This window comes from Eucyclogobius newberryi, unplaced genomic scaffold (assembly GCF_026437365.1).
Source record: "Eucyclogobius newberryi isolate DKJ021-1_F unplaced genomic scaffold, fEucNew1.0.hap1 SCAF_11, whole genome shotgun sequence".
Lineage (NCBI taxonomy): Eukaryota > Metazoa > Chordata > Actinopteri > Gobiiformes > Gobiidae > Eucyclogobius > Eucyclogobius newberryi.
Genome location: NW_027315735.1, coordinates 38,228,053 through 38,255,160, shown reverse-complemented (window position 1 = coordinate 38,255,160; position 27,108 = coordinate 38,228,053). Strand labels below are relative to the sequence as shown.

Below are 27,108 nucleotides of genomic sequence, written 5' to 3'. Positions count from 1 at the left end.
TCGCTTCCAGTTCCGGTCTAGTTTCCGGTCTAGTTCCGGGTCCGGTCTGGTTCCGGGTCCGGTCTGGTTCCGGGTCCGCAGAACTGAACAGTGAAACGAATGCTGAATGAGAACCGGGGTTAATTTCTTAACCTTAAGTTGTAGTGTCAGTTTTGTTCCAGCAGGGGGCAGTGTCGCATGGACCCGGAACTCAGAGAAGCAAAGGAAGTGCGCGGAAGTGTGCGTTTTGTTTTCGGTGCGTGCGATTTGTTTAGGATCAGAACCAATTAAAATTATTTTTTTTTGTAGCACGCAAAATCACAACAGTTGTCTCTGAGGCGAACCAGAACCAGAACCAGGACTTCAACCAGAACCAGGACTGAAGCCGGACCCGAGGCAGAGATGGTGAGAGTTAAAGTCTAAAGCTAAAGGCTAACTGTTGAAAGTAACGAGGCTAAGGCTAACAGCGGGGCTAACAGCGGGGCTAACAGCGGGGCTAACATCCGGGGCTAACAGCGGGGCTAACAGCGGGGCTAACAGCGGGGCTAACAGCGGGGCTAACAGCGGGGCTAACAGCGAGGCTAACATCCGGGGCTAACAGCGAGGTTAACAGCGGGGCTAACAGCGGGGCTAACAGCGGGGCTAACAGCGGGGCTAACAGCGGGGCTAACAGCGGGGCTAACAGCGGGGCTAACAGCGGGGCTAACATCCGGGGCTAACAGCGGGGCTAACAGCGGGGCTAACAGCGGGGCTAACAGCGGGGCTAACAGCGGGGCTAACAGCGGGGCTAACAGCGAGGTTAGGAGCGAGGTTAGGGTTAGTGAACACTTTTCATAATGAAATGTGTTTTTGTGTTTCCAGGCTCGAAACGCAGAGAAAGCCATGTGAGTATCTCCTCTTACACTATATGAACACAAACATGTACCTGTGTATATATAATACACACACATGTACCTGTGTATATATAATACACACACATGTACCTGTGTATATATAATACACACACATGTACCCGTGTATATATAATACACACACATGTACCCGTGTATATATAATACACACACATGTACCTGTGTATATATAATACACACACATGTACCTGTGTATATATAATACACACACATGTACCTGTGTATATATAATACACACACATGTACCTGTGTATATATAATACACACACATGTACCTGTGTATATATAATACACACACATGTACCCGTGTATATATAATACACACACATGTACCTGTGTATATATAATACACAAACATGTACCCGTGTATATATAATACACAAACATGTACCCGTGTATATATAATACACAAACATGTACCCGTGTATATACAATACACACACATGTACCCGTGTATATATAATACACACACATGTACCCGTGTATATATAATACACAAACATGTACCTGTGTATATATAATACACACACATGTACCTGTGTATATATATAATACACACACATGTACCTGTGTATATATATAATACACACACATGTACCCGTGTATATACAATACACACACATGTACCCGTGTATATACAATACACACACATGTACCCGTGTATATACAATACACACACATGTACCCGTGTATATACAATACACACACATGTACCCGTGTATATACAATACACACACATGTACCCGTGTATATACAATACACACACATGTACCCGTGTATATACAATACACACACATGTACCCGTGTATATACAATACACACACATGTACCCGTGTATATATAATACACACACATGTACCTGTGTATATATAATACACACACATGTACCTGTGTATATATAATACACACACATGTACCCGTGTATATGTTTTTCAGGACGGCTCTAGCTCGTTTCCGTCAGGCGCAGCTGGAGGAGGGAAAAGTCAAGGTCTTTATCCTCTTCACATGTTTTACTGTATAATACTGACATAATCTGACTATCTTCACATGTTTTACTGTATAATACTGACATAATCTGACTTTATCTTCACATGTTTTACTGTATAATACTGACATAATCTGACTTTATCTTCACATGTTTTACTGTATAATACTGACATAATCTGACTTTATCTTCACATGTTTTACTGTATAATACTGACATAATCTGACTTTATCTTCACATGTTTTACTGTATAATACCGACATAATCTGACTTTATCTTCACATGTTTTACTGTATAATACTGACATAATCTTACTATCTTCACATGTTTTACTGTATAATACTGACATAATCTGACTTTATCTTCACATGTTTTACTGTATAATACTGACATAATCTGACTTTATCTTCACATGTTTTACTGTATAATACTGACATAATCTGACTATCTTCACATGTTTTACTGTATAATACTGACATAATCTGACTTTATCTTCACATGTTTTACTGTATAATACTGACATAATCTGACTTTATCTTCACATGTTTTACTGTATAATACTGACATAATCTGACTTTATCTTCACATGTTTTATTGTATAATACTGACATAACCCTGATGTTTCCTGGCTCGTTGCAGGAGCGCCGTCCGTACTTGGCGTCTGAGTGTAACGAGCTTCCTAAAGCTGAGAAATGGCGGCGTCAGGTCTGGACCAATCAAACTCTGATCAAACATTTTCAGTAGAAGTGGATTTCCTCATGAAGCTCGGGCCACGCCCACAAAGCAACTGCAACAAACATTTATGTATTTTAAGATTTTTGTAACATACAGTAAACTTTTCAGGCTCCTGAATAAAAGCCGCTCCAACCAAATGTACAAACAAATGGTCCATATACGGGCCCCCGCAGGGGCCCATTATAACATGACATGTTTACACATGTCTTTTGAACCGGGGCTCTCACTGGGGTCTCGCTGGGCTCTCACTGGGGTCTCGCGGGGCTCTCACTGGGGTCTCGCTGGGCTCTCACTGGGGTCTCGCGGGGCTCTCACTGGGGTCTCGCGGGGCACCCACTGGGGTCTCGCGGGGGTCTCACTGGGGTCTCGCAGGGGTCTCACTGGGGTCTCGCGGGGGTCTCGCGGGGCTCTAACTGGGGTCTCGTGGGGGTCTCACTGGGGTCTCGCGGGGCTCTCACTCACTGGGGTCTCACGGGGCTCTCACTCACTGGGGTCTCGCGGGGTTCTCACTCACTGGGGTCTCGCGGGGCTCTCACTCACTGGGGTCTCGCGGGGTTCTCACTCACTGGGGTCTCACGGGGCTCTCACTCACTGGGGTCTCGCGGGGTTCTCACTCACTGGGGTCTCACGGGGCTCTCACTCACTGGGGTCTCGCGGGGGTCTCACTCACTGGGGTCTCGCGGGGCTCTCACTCACTCGGGTCTTGCGGGGCTCTCACTGGGGTCTCGTGGGGCTCTCACTCACTGGGGTCTCGCGGGGCTCTCACTCACTGGGGTCTCGCGGGGCTCTCACTGGGGTCTCGCGGGGCCCTCACTGGGGTCTCGCGGGGCTCTCACTCACTGAGGTCTCGCGGGGCTCTCACTCACTGGGGTCTCGCGGGGCTCTCACTCACTGGGGTCTCGCGGGGCTCTCACTCACTGGGGTCTCGCGGGGCTCTCACTCACTGGGGTCTCGCGGGGCTCTCACTGGGATCTCGTGGGGCTCTCACTGGGATCTCGTGGGGCTCTCACTGGGATCTCGTGGGGCTCTCACTTGGGTCTCGCGGGGCTCTCACTGGGGTCTCGCGGGGCTCTCACTGGGGTCTCGCGGGGCTCTCACTTGGGTCTCGCGGGGCTCTCACTGGGGTCTCGCGGGGCTCTCACTTGGGTCTCGCGGGGCTCTCACTGGGGTCTCGCGGGGCTCTCACTGGGGTCTCGTGGGGGTCTCACTCACTGGGGTCTCGCGGGGCTCTCACTTGGGTCTCGCGGGGCTCTCACTTGGGTCTCGCGGGGCTCTTACTGGGGTCTCGTGGGGGTCTCACTCACTGGGGTCTCGCGGGGCTCTCACTGGGGTCTCGTGGGGGTCTCACTGGGGTTTCGTGGGGGTCTCACTCACTGGGGTCTCACTCACTGGGGTCTCGTGGGGGTCTCGCTCACTGGGGTCTCACTCACTGGGGTCTCGCTCACTGGGGTCTCGCGGGGCTCTCGCTCACTGGGGTCTCGCGGGGCTCTCACTCACTGGGGTCTCGCGGGGCTCTCACTGGGGTCTCGCGGGGCTCTCACTCACTGGGGTCTCGCGGGGCTCTCACTCACTGGGGTCTCGCGGGGCTCTCACTCACTGGGGTCTCGCGGGGCTCTCACTCACTTGGCTCTCGCGGGGCTCTCACTGGGGTCTCGCGGGGTTCTCACTCTCTTGGGTCTCGCGGGGCTCTCACTCACTTGGGTCTCGCGGGGCTCTCACTCACTGGGGTCTCGCGGGGGTCTCACTCACTGGGGTCTCGCGGGGGTCTCACTCACTGGGGTCTCGCGGGGGTCTCACTCACTGAGGTCTCGCGGGGCTCTCACTTGGGTCTCGCGGGGCTCTCACTCACTGGGGTCTCGCGGGGCTCTCACTGGGGTCTCGCGGGGCTCTCACTCACTGGGGTCTCGCGGGGCTCTCACTCACTGGGGTCTCGCGGGGCTCTCACTGGGATCTCGCGGGGCTCTCACTGGGATCTCGTGGGGCTCTCACTTGGGTCTCGCGGGGCTCTCACTGGGGTCTCGCGGGGCTTTCACTTGGGTCTCGCGGGGCTCTCACTGGGGTCTCGCGGGGCTCTCACTTGGGTCTCGCGGGGCTCTCACTGGGGTCTCGTGGGGGTCTCACTCACTGGGGTCTCGCGGGGCTCTCACTTGGGTCTCGCGGGGCTCTCACTTGGGTCTCGCGGGGCTCTTACTGGGGTCTCGTGGGGGTCTCACTCACTGGGGTCTCGCGGGGCTCTCACTGGGGTCTCGTGGGGGTCTCACTGGGGTTTCGTGGGGGTCTCACTCACTGGGGTCTCGCTCACTGGGGTCTCGTGGGGGTCTCGCTCACTGGGGTCTCACTCACTGGGGTCTCGCTCACTGGGGTCTCGCGGGGCTCTCGCTCACTGGGGTCTCGCGGGGCTCTCACTCACTGGGGTCTCGCGGGGCTCTCACTCACTGGGGTCTCGCGGGGCTCTCACTGGGGTCTCGCGGGGTTCTCACTCACTGGGGTCTCGCGGGGCTCTCACTGGGGTCTCGCGGGGCTCTCACTCACTGGGGTCTCGCGGGGCTCTCACTCACTGGGGTCTCGCGGGGTTCTCACTCACTGGGGTCTCGCGGGGCTCTCACTCACTGGGGTCTCGCGGGGCTCTCACTCACTGGGGTCTCGCGGGACTCTCACTCACTGGGGTCTCGCGGGGCTCTCACTGGGGTCTCGCGGGGCTCTCACTCACTGGGGTCTCGCGGGGCTCTCACTCACTGGGGTCTCGCGGGGCTCTCACTGGGGTCTCGCGGGGGTCTCACTCACTGGGGTCTCGCGGGGCTCTCACTCACTGGGGTCTCGCGGGGCTCTCACTCACTGGGGTCTCGCGGGGCTCTCACTCACTGGGGTCTCGCGGGGCTCTCACTGGGGTCTCGCGGGGCTCTCACTGGGGTCTCGCGGGGCTCTCACTTGGGTCTCGCGGGGCTCTCACTGGGGTCTCGTGGGGCTCTCACTCACTGGGGTCTCGTGGGGGTCTCACTCACTGGGGTCTCGCTCACTGGAGTCTCGTGGGGGTCTCGCTCACTCGGGTCTCGTGGGGGTCTCGCTCACTGGGGTCTCGTGGGGGTCTCGCTCACTGGGGTCTCGTGGGGGTCTCACTCACTGGGGTCTCGCTCACTGGGGTCTCGTGGGGGTCTCGCTCACTCGGGTCTCGTGGGGGTCTCGCTCACTGGGGTCTCGTGGGGGTCTCACTCACTGGGGTCTCGCTCACTGGGGTCTCGTGGGGGTCTCACTCACTGGGGTCTCGTGGGGGTCTCACTCACTGGGGTCTCGTGGGGGTCTCACTCACTGGGGTCTCGCTCACTGGGGTCTCGCTCACTGGGGTCTCGCTCACTGGGGTCTCGTGGGGGTCTCGCTCACTCGGGTCTCGTGGGGGTCTCACTCACTGGGGTCTCACTCACTGGGGTCTCGTGGGGGTCTCACTCACTGGGGTCTCGCTCACTGGGGTCTCGTGGGGGTCTCACTCACTGGGGTCTCGCTCACTGGGGTCTCGTGGGGGTCTCGCTCACTGGGGTCTCGCTCACTGGGGTCTCGTGGGGGTCTCGCTCACTCGGGTCTCGCTCACTGGGGTCTCGTGGGGGTCTCGCTCACTCGGGTCTCGTGGGGGTCTCACTCACTGGGGTCTCGTGGGGGTCTCACTCACTGGGGTCTCGCTCACTGGGGTCTCGTGGGGGTCTCACTCACTGGGGTCTCGCTCACTGGGGTCTCGCTCACTGGGGTCTCGTGGGGGTCTCGCTCACTGGGGTCTCGCTCACTGGGGTCTCGTGGGGGTCTCGCTCACTCGGGTCTCGTGGGGGTCTCACTCACTGGGGTCTCGTGGGGGTCTCACTCACTGGGGTCTCGCTCACTGGGGTCTCGTGGGGGTCTCACTCACTGGGGTCTCGCTCACTGGGGTCTCGCTCACTGGGGTCTCGTGGGGGTCTCACTCACTGGGGTCTCGCTCACTGGGGTCTCGTGGGGGTCTCACTCACTGGGGTCTCGTGGGGGTCTCGCTCACTGGGGTCTCGTGGGGGTCTCACTCACTGGGGTCTCGTGGGGGTCTCACTCACTGGGGTCTCGCTCACTGGGGTCTCGTGGGGGTCTCGCTCACTGGGGTCTCGTGGGGGTCTCACTCACTGGGGTCTCGTGGGGGTCTCACTCACTGGGGTCTCGTGGGGGTCTCGCTCACTGGGGTCTCGTGGGGGTCTCACTCACTGGGGTCTCGCTCACTGGGGTCTCGTGGGGGTCTCACTCACTGGGGTCTCGCTCACTGGGGTCTCGTGGGGGTCTCACTCACTGGGGTCTCGTGGGGGTCTCACTCACTGGGGTCTCGTGGGGGTCTCGCTCACTGGGGTCTCGTGGGGGTCTCACTCACTGGGGTCTCGTGGGGGTCTCGCTCACTGGGGTCTCGTGGGGGTCTCACTCACTGGGGTCTCGCTCACTGGGGTCTCGTGGGGGTCTCGCTCACTGGGGTCTCGTGGGGGTCTCGCTCACTGGGGTCTCGTGGGGGTCTCGCTCACTGGGGTCTCGTGGGGGTCTCGCTCACTGGGGTCTCGTGGGGGTCTCACTCACTGGGGTCTCGTGGGGGTCTCGCTCACTGGGGTCTCGTGGGGGTCTCGCTCACTGGGGTCTCGTGGGGGTCTCACTCACTGGGGTCTCGCTCACTGGGGTCTCGTGGGGGTCTCGCTCACTGGGGTCTCGTGGGGGTCTCGCTCACTGGGGTCTCGTGGGGGTCTCGCTCACTGGGGTCTCGTGGGGGTCTCACTCACTGGGGTCTCGTGGGGGTCTCGCTCACTGGGGTCTCGTGGGGGTCTCACTCACTGGGGTCTCGCTCACTGGGGTCTCGTGGGGTCTCACTCACTGGGGTCTCGTGGGGGTCTCACTCACTGGGGTCTCGTGGGGGTCTCGCTCACTGGGGTCTCGTGGGGGTCTCACTCACTGGGGTCTCGTGGGGGTCTCGCTCACTGGGGTCTCGTGGGGGTCTCGCTCACTGGGGTCTCGCTCACTGGGGTCTCGTGGGGGTCTCGCTCACTGGGGTCTCGCTCACTGGGGTCTCGTGGGGGTCTCGCTCACTCGGGTCTCGTGGGGGTCTCACTCACTCGGGTCTCGTGGGGGTCTCACTCACTGGGGTCTCGCTCACTGGGGTCTCGTGGGGGTCTCACTCACTGGGGTCTCGCTCACTGGGGTCTCGTGGGGGTCTCACTCACTGGGGTCTCGCTCACTGGGGTCTCGTGGGGGTCTCACTCACTGGGGTCTCGCTCACTGGGGTCTCGTGGGGGTCTCGCTCACTGGGGTCTAGTGGGGGTCTCACTCACTGGGGTCTCGTGGGGGTCTCGCTCACTGGGGTCTCGTGGGGGTCTCGCTCACTGGGGTCTCGTGGGGGTCTCGCTCACTGGGGTCTCGTGGGGGTCTCACTCACTGGGGTCTCGTGGGGGTCTCACTCACTGGGGTCTCGTGGGGGTCTCGCTCACTGGGGTCTCGTGGGGGTCTCGCTCACTGGGGTCTCGTGGGGGTCTCACTCACTGGGGTCTCGTGGGGGTCTCACTCACTGGGGTCTCGTGGGGGTCTCGCTCACTGGGGTCTCGTGGGGGTCTCACTCACTGGGGTCTCGTGGGGGTCTCACTCACTGGGGTCTCGTGGGGGTCTCACTCACTGGGGTCTCGTGGGGGTCTCACTCACTGGGGTCTCGTGGGGGTCTCGCTCACTGGGGTCTCGTGGGGGTCTCGCTCACTGGGGTCTCGTGGGGGTCTCACTCACTGGGGTCTCGCTCACTGGGGTCTCGTGGGGGTCTCGCTCACTGGGGTCTCGCTCACTGGGGTCTCGTGGGGGTCTCGCTCACTCGGGTCTCGTGGGGGTCTCACTCACTGGGGTCTCGCTCACTGGGGTCTCGTGGGGGTCTCACTCACTGGGGTCTCGCTCACTGGGGTCTCGTGGGGGTCTCACTCACTGGGGTCTCGCTCACTGGGGTCTCGTGGGGGTCTCACTCACTGGGGTCTCGCTCACTGGGGTCTCGTGGGGGTCTCACTCACTGGGGTCTCGCTCACTGGGGTCTCGTGGGGGTCTCACTCACTGGGGTCTCGTGGGGGTCTCGCTCACTGGGGTCTCGTGGGGGTCTCGCTCACTGGGGTCTCGTGGGGGTCTCACTCACTGGGGTCTCGTGGGGGTCTCACTCACTGGGGTCTCGTGGGGGTCTCGCTCACTGGGGTCTCGTGGGGGTCTCGCTCACTGGGGTCTCGTGGGGGTCTCGCTCACTGGGGTCTCGTGGGGGTCTCGCGGCTCACCCGCGGTCCGCCGGGTCTAAATCTGTGAAATCCCTCAGTCCTAAAAAACACATTTTAGTTTAAAACTTGACTTTTGTGTTTTTCACAGATCATCAGTGAAGTCTCAAAGAAAGTGGCCCAGATTCAGAATGGTACTTCCTGTTTCACTCCTTCACAGTAAAAGCGGTTGACTTCCTGTTAAATGTGTGGTTATAGTTGTTCTGTTCTTACGGCGCAGGAATAAAAACTTGGATTACTACAATTACCTCGTGATTTGGTAAAGTTGCTTAAAGTAACATCCATCTTCTTCCTCTTTATCCGGGGCCGTGTCGCGGGGGCAGCAGCCTAACCAGGGACTCCCAGACTTCCCACTCCCCAGACACTTCCTCCAACTCCTCTGGGGGGATCCAGAGGCGTTCCCAGGCCAGCCGAGACATAGTCCCTCCAACGTGTCCCGGGTCTTCGATGGTGCCTCTTCCCAGAGGGAGGGGCCCAGGAGGAGCAGCGGCTCTACTCCGAGCTCCCCTCGTGTGACTGAGCTCCTCCCCCTATCTCTAAGGGAGCGTCCAGCCGACCGGCGGAGGAAACTCATTTTGACCGCTTGTATCCTCGATCTTGTCCTTTGGGTCATTAAAGCTCATGACCAAAGGTGAGGTCAGAACGTAGAGTGACCGATAAATCGAGAGCTTTGTCTTAGGACTCAGCTCCTTCTTCACCACAACAGTTGATGCAGCGACTGCACCGATCCAACTGTCAATCACACGCTCCATCAAGACCCCGAGATACTTGAACTCTATGAATAGAAGCGGTGACAAAGCGCAGCCCTGAGGAGTGCCTCACTGGGAACAGGTCTGACTTACTGCAGTGACCACAGCTCCTGCTCCTGTCAGACAGGGACCGGACAGCCCTGAGCAAAGGGCCCCGTACTCCCGGTCCTCTGCACTGCTGTTCGGCCCGTAGGCCGCCACAACAGTGAGAGACATGTCCCCCACCCGAAGGCGAAGGGACACGACCCTCTCGTCCACCGGGGTGAACTCTGGGCTGGTGTGGGCTTATAGCCCACACCAGCCCCGCCCACACCAGCCCCGCCAACACCAGCCCCGCCCGCACCAGCCCCGCCCACACCAGCCCCGCCCACACCAGCCCTGTGTGGCTTCTGAACAGCTCTTTGTCTGACCCGTCCGCTAGGACCTGTTTGCTTTGGGAGACCCAACCAGGGGCTTAAAGCCCCCGACAACATGGCTCCTGGGATCAAACCCTCCACCACGTTAAGGTGTCGGTTCAAGAAGGGGTTAAAGTAACTCAACATCACAAATGTAGACTTTATGAGTGAGCCTTTAGCTCAGTGTGTGGGACCTTCAGGAGTCTGTACGCCCTAAAAGAGGAGCATGAGTTTCAGCTTAAACTTCCTCTGCCTCCGTTACACAAACCAGCTCCATATGTTTAAATGACATGATGTTTAGAACCAACGACAAATCATTACAAATGTGAACAGAGCTTATGCTACAAAATCTTTCAATCTTTTTCAGCCGGCTTGAGCCTCGTCTCGTTTCCTGATCTTTGTTTTGTGTTTTCAGCCGGTTTGGGCGAGTTTCGGATTCGAGATCTGAACGATGAAATCAACAAACTTCTGCGAGAGAAACGACACTGGGAAGTGCGAATCAAAGAGCTGGGAGGACCCGACTACAGGGTAAAGTACTTGTACTGCATTATTCATACTAGTACTACAGTTGTATGAGCACTAAAGCTCCACGTTAGCTCCACGATAGCTCCACGATAGCTCCACGTTAGCTCCACGTTAGCTCCACGTTTGCTCCACGTTAGCTCCACGATAGCTCCACGTTAGCTCCACGTTAGCTCCACGATAGCTTCACGTTAGCTCCACGATAGCTCCACGTTAGCTCCACGTTAGCTCCACGATAGCTTCACGGTAGCTCCACAATAGCTTCACGGTAGCTTCACGTTAGCTCCATGTTAGCTCTAGCGTCCACAAAACCATCTCTTTCTTCCACTTGTTTCCCAAAACCACACATCTCTTTCCTCGCTCAGACTTCTGCTCAGGTCTAGTTTAGCGCTATGGCACTTCTTGGCTCTCTGCACTCGCTCCAGCAGCTGAGCAGCAGTTGAGCAGCGCGGGGGAGATGTGCTATTGTGGGATTTGTAGTTCTAGCGATGAAAATGCTATATATCTACTGGAATTTAATAGATATAAATTAAAAATGTTTTGCAGGCAAGATTAAAAGGTCTGTTTGACACCCCTGCTTTAGAGGGTAGCAGTAGGATTTGACGTAGTACTTTGTATCTGTAGTACTTGTAAGTATGTGTACTATTCCAAATCTTTGTGTTCCTCAAGAGGTTCGGGCCCCGGATGCTGGACCACGAGGGCCGAGAAGTTCCTGGAAACAGAGGATACAAATACTTTGGAGCAGCGCGAGACCTGCCAGGAGTCAGAGAACTGTTTGAGAAAGAACGTGAGTCTGAACCGGGTCTGAACCGGGTCTGAACCGGGTCTGAACCGGGTCTGAACCGGGTCTGAACCGGGACTGAACCGGGTCTGAACCGGGTCTGAACCGGGACTGAACCGGGACTGAACCGGGTCTGAACCGGGTCTGAACCGGGACTGAACCGGGACTGAACCGGGTCTGAACCGGGTCTGAACCGGGACTGAACCGGGACTGAACCGGGTCTGAACTAAATGTTCTGTCCTGTGATTGGCAGCGGCCCCGGAGCAGAGGAAGACTCGAGCTGAGCTGATGAAAGAAGTGGATGCAGAATATTACGGCTACAGAGATGAAGACGACGGAGTTTTACTGCCTCTAGAGGCTCAGCATGAGAAACAGGGTCAGCTCTATATTATAATAACATTTATGTTTTTAAAGTCAGAAATGTTGGTCCCAGATGTTGGCCACTGAGCTTAGTCGTGTCTGTGAGTCTGGAAACATACTGAGAGTCATGTGGTGCCTGAGGTTCCTGTACAGGTCTTATACTGAGAGTCATGTGGTGCCGGGGGTTCCTGTACAGGTCTTATACTGAGAGTCATGTGGTGCCTGAGGTTCCTGTACAGGTCTTATACTGAGAGTCATGTGGTGCCTGAGGTTCCTGTACAGGTCTTATACTGAGAGTCATGTGGTGCCGGGGGTTCCTGTACAGGTCTTATACTGAGAGTCATGTGGTGCCTGAGGTTCCTGTACAGGTCTTATACTGAGAGTCATGTGGTGCCTGAGGTTCCTGTACAGGTCTTATACTGAGAGTCATGTGGTGCCGGGGGTTCCTGTACAGGTCTTATACTGAGAGTCATGTGGTGCCTGAGGTTCCTGTACAGGTCTTATACTGAGAGTCATGTGGTGCCTGAGGTTCCTGTACAGGTCTTATACTGAGAGTCATGTGGTGCCTGAGGTTCCTGTACAGGTCTTATACTGAGAGTCATGTGGTGCCTGAGGTTCCTGTACAGGTCTTATACTGAGAGTCATGTGATGCCGGGGGTTCCTGTACAGGTCTTATACTGAGAGTCATGTGGTGCCTGAGGTTCCTGTACAGGCCTTATACTGAGAGTCATGTGGTGCCGGGGGTTCCTGTACAGGCCTTATACTGAGAGTCATGTGGTGCCGGAGGTTCCTGTACAGGTCTAATACTGAGAGTCATGTGGTGCCGGGGGTTCCTGTACAGGTCTCATACTGACAGTCATGTGGTGCCTGAGGTTCCTGTACAGGTCTTATACTGAGAGTCATGTGGTGCCTGAGGTTCCTGTACAGGTCTTATACTGAGAGTCATGTGGTGCCTCAGGTTCCTGTACAGGTCTTATACTGAGAGTCATGTGGTGCCTGAGGTTCCTGTACAGGTCTTATACTGAGAGTCATGTGGTGCCTGAGGTTCCTGTACAGGCCTTATACTGAGAGTCATGTGGTGCCGGGGGTTCCTGTACAGGCCTTATACTGAGAGTCATGTGGTGCCGGAGGTTCCTGTACAGGTCTAATACTGAGAGTCATGTGGTGCCGGGGGTTCCTGTACAGGTCTTATACTGAGAGTCATGTGGTGCCTGAGGTTCCTGTACAGGCCTTATACTGAGAGTCATGTGGTGCCGGGGGTTCCTGTACAGGTCTTATACTGAGAGTCATGTGGTGCCGGGGGTTCCTGTACAGGTCTTATACTGAGAGTCATGTGGTGCCTGAGGTTCCTGTACAGGTCTTATACTGAGAGTCATGTGGTGCCGGGGGTTCCTGTACAGGTCTTATACTGAGAGTCATGTGGTGCCGGGGGTTCCTGTACAGGTCTTATACTGAGAGTCATGTGGTGCCGGGGGTTCCTGTACAGGTCTTATACTGAGAGTCATGTGGTGCCGGGGGTTCCTGTTAGGGCTGTGTTAAAAATATCGATACGGCGATATATCGTCACGGGCTTTATCGATACTTTTCAATAACGTTAATTTATTACAAATTGTCCGGGCGGCCGTTTAGAAGCTCCCTCCTGTAGAGGGAACTACTGAGACAGACACACACCGTGCACCAGCTCTACACAGGCCTGAAGAAGAGCTTTTGGCTCCAAACGTCGCTACTGTTACACGCCTCCCTTTTCCATTCTATTTGATTTCCTTTTTCATTGATTTCATTCCTTTCACCCCTTTATTTTATACAAATTCAACGCAGCCCCGGAGCTAACTTAGCCCAGAGACCACAACAGCCGAACCGGAGGCACAAAAACGGACACAAACCTGACACCACATCACACACATCTTCCCTTCTCTACACTACATAAACCGAGCGGTTAAACAATACAACTATCCAACAGGGCCCCGCTGAGCGCCTGTTAGCTTAGCGTTAGCCGCAGCCACTTCCGCGCTAGCACTACTTAGCTTAGTGCCGGGCCCGACCCGACGAAACGGGATTTTAAGACCAAAACAACAACAAAAAGACAAAACAGAGGGTCAACAGACTCTCACACATCACACACACACACACACACACACACACATTACACACATTACACACACACACACATTACACACACACACACACAAACATTACACACACACAAACATTACACACACACACACACATTACACACACACACACATTACACACACACACACACACACACACGCTACACACACACACACACACTACACACACACACACACACTACACACACATTACACACACATTACACACACACACATTACACACATATTACACACACACACATTACACACATATTACACACACACATTATACACATATTACACACACACACATCACACACAAACATTACACATCACACACAAAACACTTACACACACATTACACACACATTACACACACACACATTACACACATATTACACACACACACATTACACACATATTACACACACACACATTACACACATATTACACACACACACATCACACACAAACATTACACATCACACACAAAACACTTACACACACATTACACACATACACACACACATTACACACACACACACACATTACACACACACACATTACACACACACAACACACACACACATTACACACACACAAACATTACACACACACATTACACACACACATCACACACACATCACACACACATTACACACACACATTACACACACACATCACACATCACACACACACATTACACAAACATTACACACAAACATTACACACAAACATTACACACAAACATTACACACACACATTACACACACACATTACACAAACATTACACACACACAAACATTACACACACACACAAACATTACACACACACACATTACACACACACACACATCACACACACATTACACACAAACATCACACACACACACATCACACACACATCACATTACACAAACATTACACAAACATCCCACACACATCACACACACACATAATACACACACATTACACAAACATTACACAAACATCCCACACACATCACACACACACATTATACACACACATTACACAAACATTACACACACACAAACATTACACACACACACAAACATTACACACACACACACACATTACACACACACACATTACACACACACACAAACATTACACACACACACACACATTACACACACACATTACACACACACACAAACATTACACACACACACACACATTACACACACACACATTACACACACACGACACACACAACACACACACACATTACACACACACACACACATTACACACACACACACATCACACACACATTACACACACACATCACACACACATCACACACACATTACACAAACATTACACAAACATTACACACACACACATCACACACACACATCACACACATTACACAAACATTACATACACACACCACACACACTCAACACACACACACACACACCACACACACACACACATCACACACATCACACACATCACACACACACACACACACACACATCTCACTCACACACACACACATCTCACACACACACATCACACACACACACACCACACACACACACACACATCACACACATCACACACACATCACACACACACACACACACACACACACACACACATCTCACTCACACACACACACATCTCACACACAAACATCCCACACACATCACACACACACATTATACACACACACACATTACACATCACACACACACATCACACACACACATTACACACACACACATTACACACACACACACACACATTACACACACACACACACACACATTACACACAAACATTACACACACACATTACACAAACATTACACACACACACACTACACAAACATTACACACACACACATTACACAAACATTACACACACATCACACACACGCACATTACACACACACATACACACACATTACACACACACACACATTACACACACACATACACACACATTACACACACACACACATTACACACACACATTACACACACACACAAACATTACACACACATCACACACACACATCACACACACACATTACACACACACACACACATTACACATCACACACACACACATTACACATCACACACACACACATCACACACACACACACACACACATTACACACATTACACACATTACACACACACACATTACACACACACACACACATTACACAAACATTACACACACACACATTACACACACATTACACAAACATTACACACACACACAAACATTACACACACACACATTACACAAACATTACACACACACACAAACATTACACACACACACACATTACACACACACACACACACATTACACACACATTACACACACACACATCACACACACACATTACACACACACACAAACATTACACACACATCACACACACACATTACACACACATCACACACACACATTACACACACAAACACACATTACACAACATCACACACACAAACATTACACACACATCACACACACACACATTACACACACATCACATACACACACACACACATTACACACACACAAACATTACACACACATCACACACAAACATTACACACACACACACACACATCACACACACACATCTCACACACACACACACACACACACACATCTCACACACACACACACACATCTCACACACACACACATCACATTACACACACATTACACAAACATCACACACACACATCACACACACACACTCACAACACACACACTCACAACACACACACATCACACACACACATCACACACACACATCACACACACACATCACACACACACACGTTACACACACATCACACACACACACATTACACACACACATCACACACACATTACACACACATTACACACACATCACACACATTACACACACACACACAACACACACACATCACACACACACAACACACACACACATTACACACACACATTACATCACACACACACACACACATTACACACACACATCACACACACATCACACACACATTACACACACACATTACACACACACATCACACACATCACACACACACATTACACAAACATTACACACAAACATTACACACAAACATTACACACACACATTACACACACACATTACACAAACATTACACACACACAAACATTACACACACACACAAACATTACACACACACACATTACACACACACGAGACACACACAACACACACACACATTACACACACACACACACATTACACACACACACACATCACACACACATTACACACACATTACACACAAACATCACACACACACACATCACACACACATCACATTACACAAACATTACACAAACATCCCACACACATCACACACACACATAATACACACACATTACACAAACATTACACAAACATCCCACACACATCACACACACACATTATACACACACATTACACAAACATTACACACACACAAACATTACACACACACACACACATTACACACACACACAAACATTACACACACACACACACACATTACACACACACACATTACACACACACACAAACATTACACACACACACACACATTACACACACACACATTACACACACACGACACACACAACACACACACACATTACACACACACACACACATTACACACACACATCACACACACATCACACACACATTACACAAACATTACACACACACACATCACACACACACATCACACACATTACACAAACATTACACACACACACCACACACACTCAACACACACCACACACACACACACATCACACACATCACACACACATCACACACACATTACACAAACATTACACAAACATTACACACACACACATCACACACATTACACAAACATTACACACACACACCACACACACTCAACACACACACACACCACACACACACACACATCACACACATCACACACACATCACACACATCACACACACACACACATCTCACACACACACACACACATCTCACACACACACATCACACACATCACACACATCACATTACACAAACATTACACAAACATCCCACACACATTATACACACACACACATTACACATCACACACACACATCACACACACACATTACACACACACACACACACACACATTACACACACACACACACAAACATTACACACACATCACACACACACATTACACACACACACACACACACACATTACACACACACACACACACACACACACACACATTACACACAAACATTACACACACACATTACACAAACATTACACACACATCACACACACGCACATTACACACACAACTACACACACATTACACACACACACACATTACACACACACATACACACACATTACACACACACACACATTACACACACACATTACACACACACACAAACATTACACACACATCACACACACACATCACACACACACATTACACACACACACACACATTACACATCACACACACACACATTACACATCACACACACACACATCACACACACACACACACACATTACACACATTACACACACACACATTACACACACACACACACATTACACAAACATTACACACACACACATTACACACACATTACACAAACATTACACACACACACAAACATTACACACACACACATTACACAAACATTACACACACACACACACACACATTACACAAACATTACACACACACACAAACATTACACACACACACACATTACACACACACACACACACATTACACACACATTACACACACACACATCACACACACACATTACACACACACACAAACATTACACACACATCACACACACACATTACACACACATCACACACACACATTACACACACACACACACATTACACAACATCACACACACAAACATTACACACACATCACACACACACACATTACACACACATCACATACACACACATTACACACACATCACATACACACACACACACATTACACACACACAAACATTACACACACATCACACACAAACATTACACACACACACACACATCACACACACACATCTCACACACACACACACACACACACACATCTCACACACACACACACACATCTCACACACACACACATCACATTACACACACATTACACAAACATCACACACACACATCACACACACACACACACACTCACAACACACACACTCACAACACACACACATCACACACACACATCACACACACACATCACACACACACACATTACACACACATCACACACACACACATTACACACACATCACACACACACACATTACACACACATCACACACACACACATTACACACACACATCACACACACATTACACACACATTACACACACATCACACACATTACACACACACACACAACACACACACACATTACACACACACATTACATCACACACACACACACACATTACACACACACATTACACACACACATCACACAACACACACATTACACACATCACACACACACACCACACACACATTACACACAAACACACATTACACACATCACACACACACAACACACACATTACACACACACACACATTACACACACACACACATTACACACACACACACATTACACACACACATTACACACACACATCACACACACACACACATTACACACACACATCACACACACACACACATTACACACACACATCACACACACACACACATTACACACACACATTACACACACACACACATTACACACACACATTACACACACACATCACACACACACACACATTACACACATCACACACACACCACACACACACACATTACACACATCACACACACACCACACACACACACATTACACACACACACATCACACACACACACACATTACACACACACACACATTACACACACACACATTACACACATCACACACACACCACACACACACACATTACACACACACACATTACACACACACACACATTACACACACACACACATTACACACACATTACACACACACACATTACACACACACATTACACACACACACACACCACACACACACACATTACACACACACATTACACACACACACACACACACACAGACCTTTACTTGAATGTGTTCTTTGCATAATCTTACCCGGAATAAAACAAATGCCTCTTTGTTAAACTTTAAGACCCTTTTTTCAAAAAAGTATCGGGATACGTATCGTATCGCGAGGGTCTTGGCAATACCCAGCCCTAGTTCCTTTACAGTATCAGTAGTATTTGTAGTAGTAAAAGTGTGTACTTCTGCAGTGATGTTGGTGTAGTATCAGTAGTATTTGAAGTAGTAAAAGTGTGTACTTCTGCAGTGATGTTGGTGTAGTATCAGTAGTATTTGTAGTAGTAAAAGTGTGTACTTCTGCAGTGATGTTGGTGTAGTATCAGTAGTATTTGTAGTAGTAAAAGTGTGTACTTCTGCAGTGATGTTGGTGTAGTATCAGTAGTATTTGTAGTAGTAAAAGTGTGTACTTCTGCAGTGATGTTGGTGTAGTATCAGTAGTATTTGTAGTAGTAAAAGTGTGTACTTCTGCAGTGATGTTGGAGGCTGTGGAGAAATGGAGATCTGAGAAAGACCAAAACAAACCTGAAGAAGAAGAAGATATTTACAAAGTCACAGACCATCAGGTACAAACTACTACAAACACTACTACAAACACTACTACAAACACTACTACAAACACTACTACAGACACTACTACAAACACTACTACAAACACTACTACAAACACTACTACAAACACTACTACAAACACTACTACAAACACTACTACAGACACTACTACAAACACTACTACAAACACTACTACAAACACTACTACAGACACTACTACAAACACTACTACAAACACTACTACAAACACTACTACAAACACTACTACAAACACTACTACAAACACTACTACAAACACTACTACAGACACTACTACAAACACTACTACAAACACTACTACAAACACTACTACAAACACTACTACAAACACTACTACAAACACTACTACAGACACTACTACAGACACTACTACAAACACTACTACAAACACTACTACAAACACTACTACAAACACTACTACAAACACTACTACAAACACTACTACAGACACTACTACAAACACTACTACAAACACTACTACAAACACTACTACAGACACTACTACAAACACTACTACAAACACTACTACAGACACTACTACAAACACTACTACAAACACTACTACAAACACTACTACAAACACTACTACAAACACTACTACAAACACTACTACAGACACTACTACAAACACTACTACAAACACTACTACAAACACTACTACAGACACTACTACAAACACTACTACAAACACTACTACAGACACTACTACAAACACTACTACAAACACTACTACAAACACTACTACAGACACTACTACAAACACTACTACAAACACTACTACAAACACTACTACAGACACTACTACAAACACTACTACAAACACTACTACAAACACTCCTGTGATGCAGTAGTACTACACACGAATACTCCTGTGATGCAATAGTACTACACACTAATACTCCTGTGATGCAGTAGTACTACACACTAATACTCCTGTGATGCAGTAGTACTACACACGAATACTCCTGTGATGCAATAGTACTACACACTAATACTCCTGTGATGCAGTAGTACTACACACTAATACTCCTGTGATGCAGTAGTACTACACACTAATACTCCTGTGATGCAATAGTACTACACACTAATACTCCTGTGATGCAATAGTACTACACACTAATACTCCTGTGATGCAGTAGTACTACACACTAATACTCCTGTGATGCAATAGTACTACACACTAATACTCCTGTGATGCAGTAGTACTACACACGAATACTCCTGTGATGCAATAGTACTACACACTAATACTCCTGTGATGCAATAGTACTACACACTAATACTCCTGTGATGCAGTAGTACTACACACGAATACTCCTGTGATGCAATAGTACTACACACTAATACTCCTGTGATGCAGTAGTACTACACACTAATACTCCTGTGATGCAGTAGTACTACACACTAATACTCCTGTGATGCAATAGTACTACACACTAATACTCCTGTGATGCAATAGTACTACACACTAATACTCCTGTGATGCAGTAGTACTACACACTAATACTCCTGTGATGCAGTAGTACTACACACGAATACTCCTGTGATGCAATAGTACTACACACTAATACTCCTGTGATGCAATAGTACTACACACTAATACTCCTGTGATGCAGTAGTACTACACACTAATACTCCTGTGATGCAGTAGTACTACACACTAATACTCCTGTGATGCAGTAGTAGTAGATATTGCAGTAGTGATATGTGTGTATTTTCTTGTTAAACTCTAAAATGTTTTCAGGAGGAAGATGAAGGAGCTGATGAAGCTGAAGGAGAAGAAGGAGCTGTGTTCACCGCTCACGTCCCCGTGCCCTCACAGAAAGAGGTACTGCAGTACTAATACTACCATTACTACTTCATCTAAGACCACCACTACTATTATACTATATACTAACACTAATACATGTTGTGTTTCAAACACCGGCCTCCTGCTGGTGCCAGAGTCAGGACTAAACATGGAGCGGCCTCCTGCTGGTGCCAGAGTCAGGACTAAACATGGACCGGCCTCCTGCTGGTGCCAGAGTCAGGACTAAACATGGACCGGCCTCCTGCTGGTGCCAGAGTCAGGACTAAACATGGACCGGCCTCCTGCTGGTGCCAGAGTCAGGACTAAACATGGACCGGCCTCCTGCTGGTGCCAGAGTCAGGACTAAACATGGAGCGGCCTCCTGCTGGTGCCAGAGTCAGGACTAAACATGGAGCGGCCTCCTGCTGGTGCCAGAGTCAGGACTAAACATGGAGCGGCCTCCTGCTGGTGCCAGAGTCAGGACTAAACATGGACCGGCCTCCTGCTGGTGCCCAGAGTCGGGACTAAACGCGGCCTCCTGCTGGTGCCCAGAGTCGGGACTAAACGCGGCCTCCTGCTGGTGCCCAGAGTCGGGACTAAACGCGGCCTCCTGCTGGTGCCCAGAGTCGGGACTAAACGCGGCCTCCTGCTGGTGCCCAGAGTCGGGACTAAACGCGGCCTCCTGCTGGTGCCCAGAATCAGGACTAAACGCGGCCTCTTGCTGGTGCCCAGAATCAGGACTAAACGCGGCCTCCTGCTGGTGCCAGAGTCAGGACTAAACGCGGCCTCCTGCTGGTGCCAGAGTCAGGACTAAACGCGGCCTCCTGCTGGTGCCAGAGTCAGGACTAAACGCGGCCTCCTGCTGGTGCCAGAGTCAGGACTAAACGCGGCCTCCTGCTGGTGCCAGAATCAGGACTAAACGCGGCCTCTTGCTGGTGCCAGAGTCAGGACTAAATGCGGCCTCTTGCTGGTGCCAGAGTCAGGACTAAAAGCGGCCTCTTGCTGGTGCCAGAGTCAGGACTAAACGCGGCCTCTTGCTGGTGCCAGAGTCAGGACTAAACGCGGCCTCTTGCTGGTGCCAGAGTCAGGACTAAATGCGGCCTCTTGCTGGTGCCAGTCAGGACTAAACGCGGCCTCTTGCTTGTGCTAGAGTCAAGACTAAACGCGGCCTCCTGCTGGTGCCCAGAGTCGGGACTAAACGCGGCCTCCTGCTGGTGCCCAGAGTCGGGACTAAACGCGGCCTCCTGCTGGTGCCCAGAGTCGGGACTAAACGCGGCCTCCTGCTGGTGCCCAGAGTCGGGACTAAACGCGGCCTCCTGCTGGTGCCCAGAGTCGGGACTAAACGCGGCCTCCTGCTGGTGCCCAGAGTCGGGACTAAACGCGGCTTCCTGCTGGTGCCCAGAATCAGGACTAAACGCGGCCTCTTGCTGGTGCCCAGAATCAGGACTAAACGCGGCCTCCTGCTGGTGCCAGAGTCAGGACTAAACGCGGCCTCCTGCTGGTGCCAGAGTCAGGACTAAACGCGGCCTCCTGCTGGTGCCAGAGTCAGGACTAAACGCGGCCTCCTGCTGGTGCCAGAATCAGGACTAAACGCGGCCTCTTGCTGGTGCCAGAGTCAGGACTAAATGCGGCCTCTTGCTGGTGCCAGAGTCAGGACTAAAAGCGGCCTCTTGCTGGTGCCAGAGTCAGGACTAAACGCGGCCTCTTGCTGGTGCCAGAGTCAGGACTAAATGCGGCCTCTTGCTGGTGCCAGTCAGGACTAAACGCGGCCTCTTGCTTGTGCTAGAGTCAAGACTAAACGCGGCCTCCTGCTGGTGCCCAGAGTCGGGACTAAACGCGGCCTCTTGCTGGTGCCAGAGTCAGGACTAAACGCGGCCTCCTGCTGGTGCCAGAGTCAGGACTAAACGCGGCCTCCTGCTGGTGCCCAGAATCAGGACTAAACGCGGCCTCTTGCTGGTGCCCAGAATCAGGACTAAACGCGGCCTCTTGTTGGTGCCAGAGTCAGGACTAAACGCGGCCTCTTGCTGGTGCCCAGAATCAGGACTAAACGCGGCCTCTTGTTGGTGCCAGAGTCAGGACTAAACGCGGCCTCTTGTTGGTGCCAGAGTCAGGACTAAACGCGGCCTCTTGTTGGTGCCAGAGTCAGGACTAAACGCGGCCTCTTGCTGGTGCCAGAGTCAGGACTAAACGCGGCCTCTTGTTGGTGCCAGAGTCAGGACTAAACGCGGCCTCTTGTTGGTGCCAGAGTCAGGACTAAACGCGGCCTCTTGTTGGTGCCAGAGTTAGGACTAAACGCGGCCTCTTGTTGGTGCCAGAGTCAGGACTAAACGCGGCCTCTTGCTGGTGCCAGAGTCAGGACTAAACGTGGCCTCTTGCTGGTGCCAGAGTCAGGACTAAACGCGGCCTCTTGTTGGTGCCAGAGTCAGGACTAAACGCGGCCTCTTGTTGGTGCCAGTCAGGACTAAACGCGGCCTCCTGCTGGTGCCCAGAGTCAGGACTAAACGCGGCCTCTTGTTGGTGCCAGAGTCAGGACTAAACGCGGCCTCTTGTTGGTGCCAGAGTCAGGACTAAACGCGGCCTCTTGCTGGTGCCAGAGTCAGGACTAAACGCGGCCTCTTGTTGGTGCCAGAGTCAGGACTAAACGCGGCCTCTTGTTGGTGCCAGAGTCAGGACTAAACGCGGCCTCTTGTTGGTGCCAGAGTTAGGACTAAACGCGGCCTCTTGTTGGTGCCAGAGTCAGGACTAAACGCGGCCTCTTGCTGGTGCCAGAGTCAGGACTAAACGTGGCCTCTTGCTGGTGCCAGAGTCAGGACTAAACGCGGCCTCTTGTTGGTGCCAGAGTCAGGACTAAACGCGGCCTCCTGCTGGTGCCCAGAGTCAGGACTAAACGCGGCCTCTTGCTGGTGACAGAGTCAGGACTAAACGCGGCCTCTTGCTGGTGCCAGAGTCAGTACTAAACGCGGCCTCTTGCTGGTGCCCAGAGTCAGGACTAAACGCGGCCTCTTGTTGGTGCCAGAGTCAGGACTAAACGCGGCCTCCTGCTGGTGCCCAGAGTCAGGACTAAACGCGGCCTCTTGTTGGTGCCAGAGTCAGGACTAAACGCGGCCTCCTGCTGGTGCCCAGAGTCAGGACTAAACGCGGCCTCTTGTTGGTGCCAGAGTCAGGACTAAACGCGGCCTCCTGCTGGTGCCCAGAGTCAGGACTAAACGCGGCCTCTTGTTGGTGCCAGAGTCAGAGACTAAACGCGGCCTCCTGCTGGTGCCCAGAGTCAGGACTAAACGCGGCCTCTTGTTGGTGCCAGAGTCAGGACTAAACGCGGCCTCCTGCTGGTGCCCAGAGTCAGGACTAAACGCGGCCTCTTGTTGGTGCCAGAGTCAGGACTAAATGCGGCCTCCTGCTGGTGCCCAGAGTCAGGACTAAACGCGGCCTCTTGCTGGTGCCAGAGTCAGGACTAAACGCGGCCTCCTGCTGGTGCCCAGAGTCAGGACTAAACGTGGCCTCTTGCTGGTGCCAGAGTCAGGACTAAACGCGGCCTCTTGCTGGTGCCCAGAGTCAGGACTAAACGCGGCCTCTTGTTGGTGCCCAGAGTCAGGACTAAACGCGGCCTCTTGCTGGTGCCAGAGTCAGGACTAAACGCGGCCTCATGCTGGTGCCCAGAGTCGGGACTAAACGCGGCCTCTTGCTGGTGCCAGAGTCAGGACTAAACGCGGCCTCTTGTTGGTGCCAGAGTCAGGACTAAACGCGGCCTCTTGTTGGTGCCAGAGTCAGGACTAAACGCGGCCTCCTGCTGGTGCCCAGAGTCGGGACTAAATGCGGCCTCTTGCTGGTGCCAGAGTCAGGACTAAACGCGGCCTCTTGTTGGTGCCAGAGTCAGGACTAAACGCGGCCTCTTGTTGGGGCCAGAGTCAGGACTAAACGCGGCCTCTTGCTGGTGCCAGAGTCAGGACTAAACGCGGCCTCTTGTTGGTGCCAGAGTCAGGACTAAACGCGGCCTCTTGTTGGTGCCCAGAGTCGGGACTAAACGCGGCCTCTTGTTGGTGCCAGAGTCAGGACTAAACGCGGCCTCTTGTTGGTGCCCAGAGTCGGGACTAAACGCGGCCTCCTGCTGGTGCCCAGAGTCAGGACTAAACGCGGCCTCCTGCTGGTGCCCAGAGTCAGGACTAAACGCGGCCTCTTGTTGGTGCCAGAGTCAGGACTAAACGCGGCCTCTTGCTGGTGCCAGAGTCAGGACTAAACGCGGCCTCTTGTTGGTGCCCAGAGTCGGGACTAAACGCGGCCTCTTGTTGGTGCCCAGAGTCGGGACTAAACGCGGCCTCTTGTTGGTGCCCAGAGTCGGGACTAAACGCGGCCTCTTGTTGGTGCCCAGAGTCAGGACTAAACGCGGCCTCTTGTTGGTGCCCAGAGTCAGGACTAAACGCGGCCTCTTGTTGGTGCCCAGAGTCGGGACTAAACGCGGCCTCTTGTTGGTGCCCAGAGTCGGGACTAAACGCGGCCTCTTGTTGGTGCCCAGAGTCGGGACTAAACGCGGCCTCTTGCTTGTGTTTTCAGGTGGAGGAGGCTCTGATCCGGAGGAAGAAGATGGAGCTGTTACAGAGATATGCCAGCGAGACGTTACAGCACCAGAGCCGAGAGGCCAGGACTCTGCTCGGACTGTGAATACTATTACTACAATACTACCACTTCTGACCGTGCCTGAAATACTCTTGTAAATACTTTTGTAACTGTTTCA

General features: G+C 51.5%; 1 protein-coding gene across 2 annotated transcripts; it reads left to right on the top strand.

Moving 5' to 3' along the window:
• Window positions 1–303: 303 nt before the first annotated feature.
• isy1 (ISY1 splicing factor homolog) lies at window positions 304–27,108 on the top strand. 2 transcript variants are annotated; one of them, XM_072440082.1, is made up of 12 exons: window positions 305–384; window positions 841–863; window positions 1,827–1,878; window positions 2,515–2,580; window positions 8,977–9,019; window positions 10,445–10,557; window positions 11,221–11,338; window positions 11,586–11,708; window positions 20,474–20,565; window positions 22,335–22,418; window positions 26,928–27,029; window positions 27,060–27,108. In XM_072440082.1, exons 1-12 carry the CDS (start codon window positions 382–384, stop codon window positions 27,063–27,065), a joined length of 825 nt encoding a protein of 274 aa, XP_072296183.1. In that variant the 5' UTR covers window positions 305–381; the 3' UTR covers window positions 27,066–27,108. The 2 variants fall into 2 exon arrangements, with proteins under 2 accessions (XP_072296184.1, XP_072296183.1); XM_072440083.1 differs by lacking the exon at window positions 27,060–27,108 and having other exon boundaries at window positions 304–384; window positions 22,338–22,418; window positions 26,928–27,035.

Bases quoted from the DNA above. Each gene is read 5' to 3' on its own strand.
- isy1 (XM_072440082.1), top strand. The intron at 864-1,826 runs GTGAGTATCTCC...TATGTTTTTCAG, and splicing joins CGAAACGCAGAGAAAGCCAT to GACGGCTCTAGCTCGTTTCC. The intron at 10,558-11,220 runs GTAAAGTACTTG...GTGTTCCTCAAG, and splicing joins TGGGAGGACCCGACTACAGG to AGGTTCGGGCCCCGGATGCT.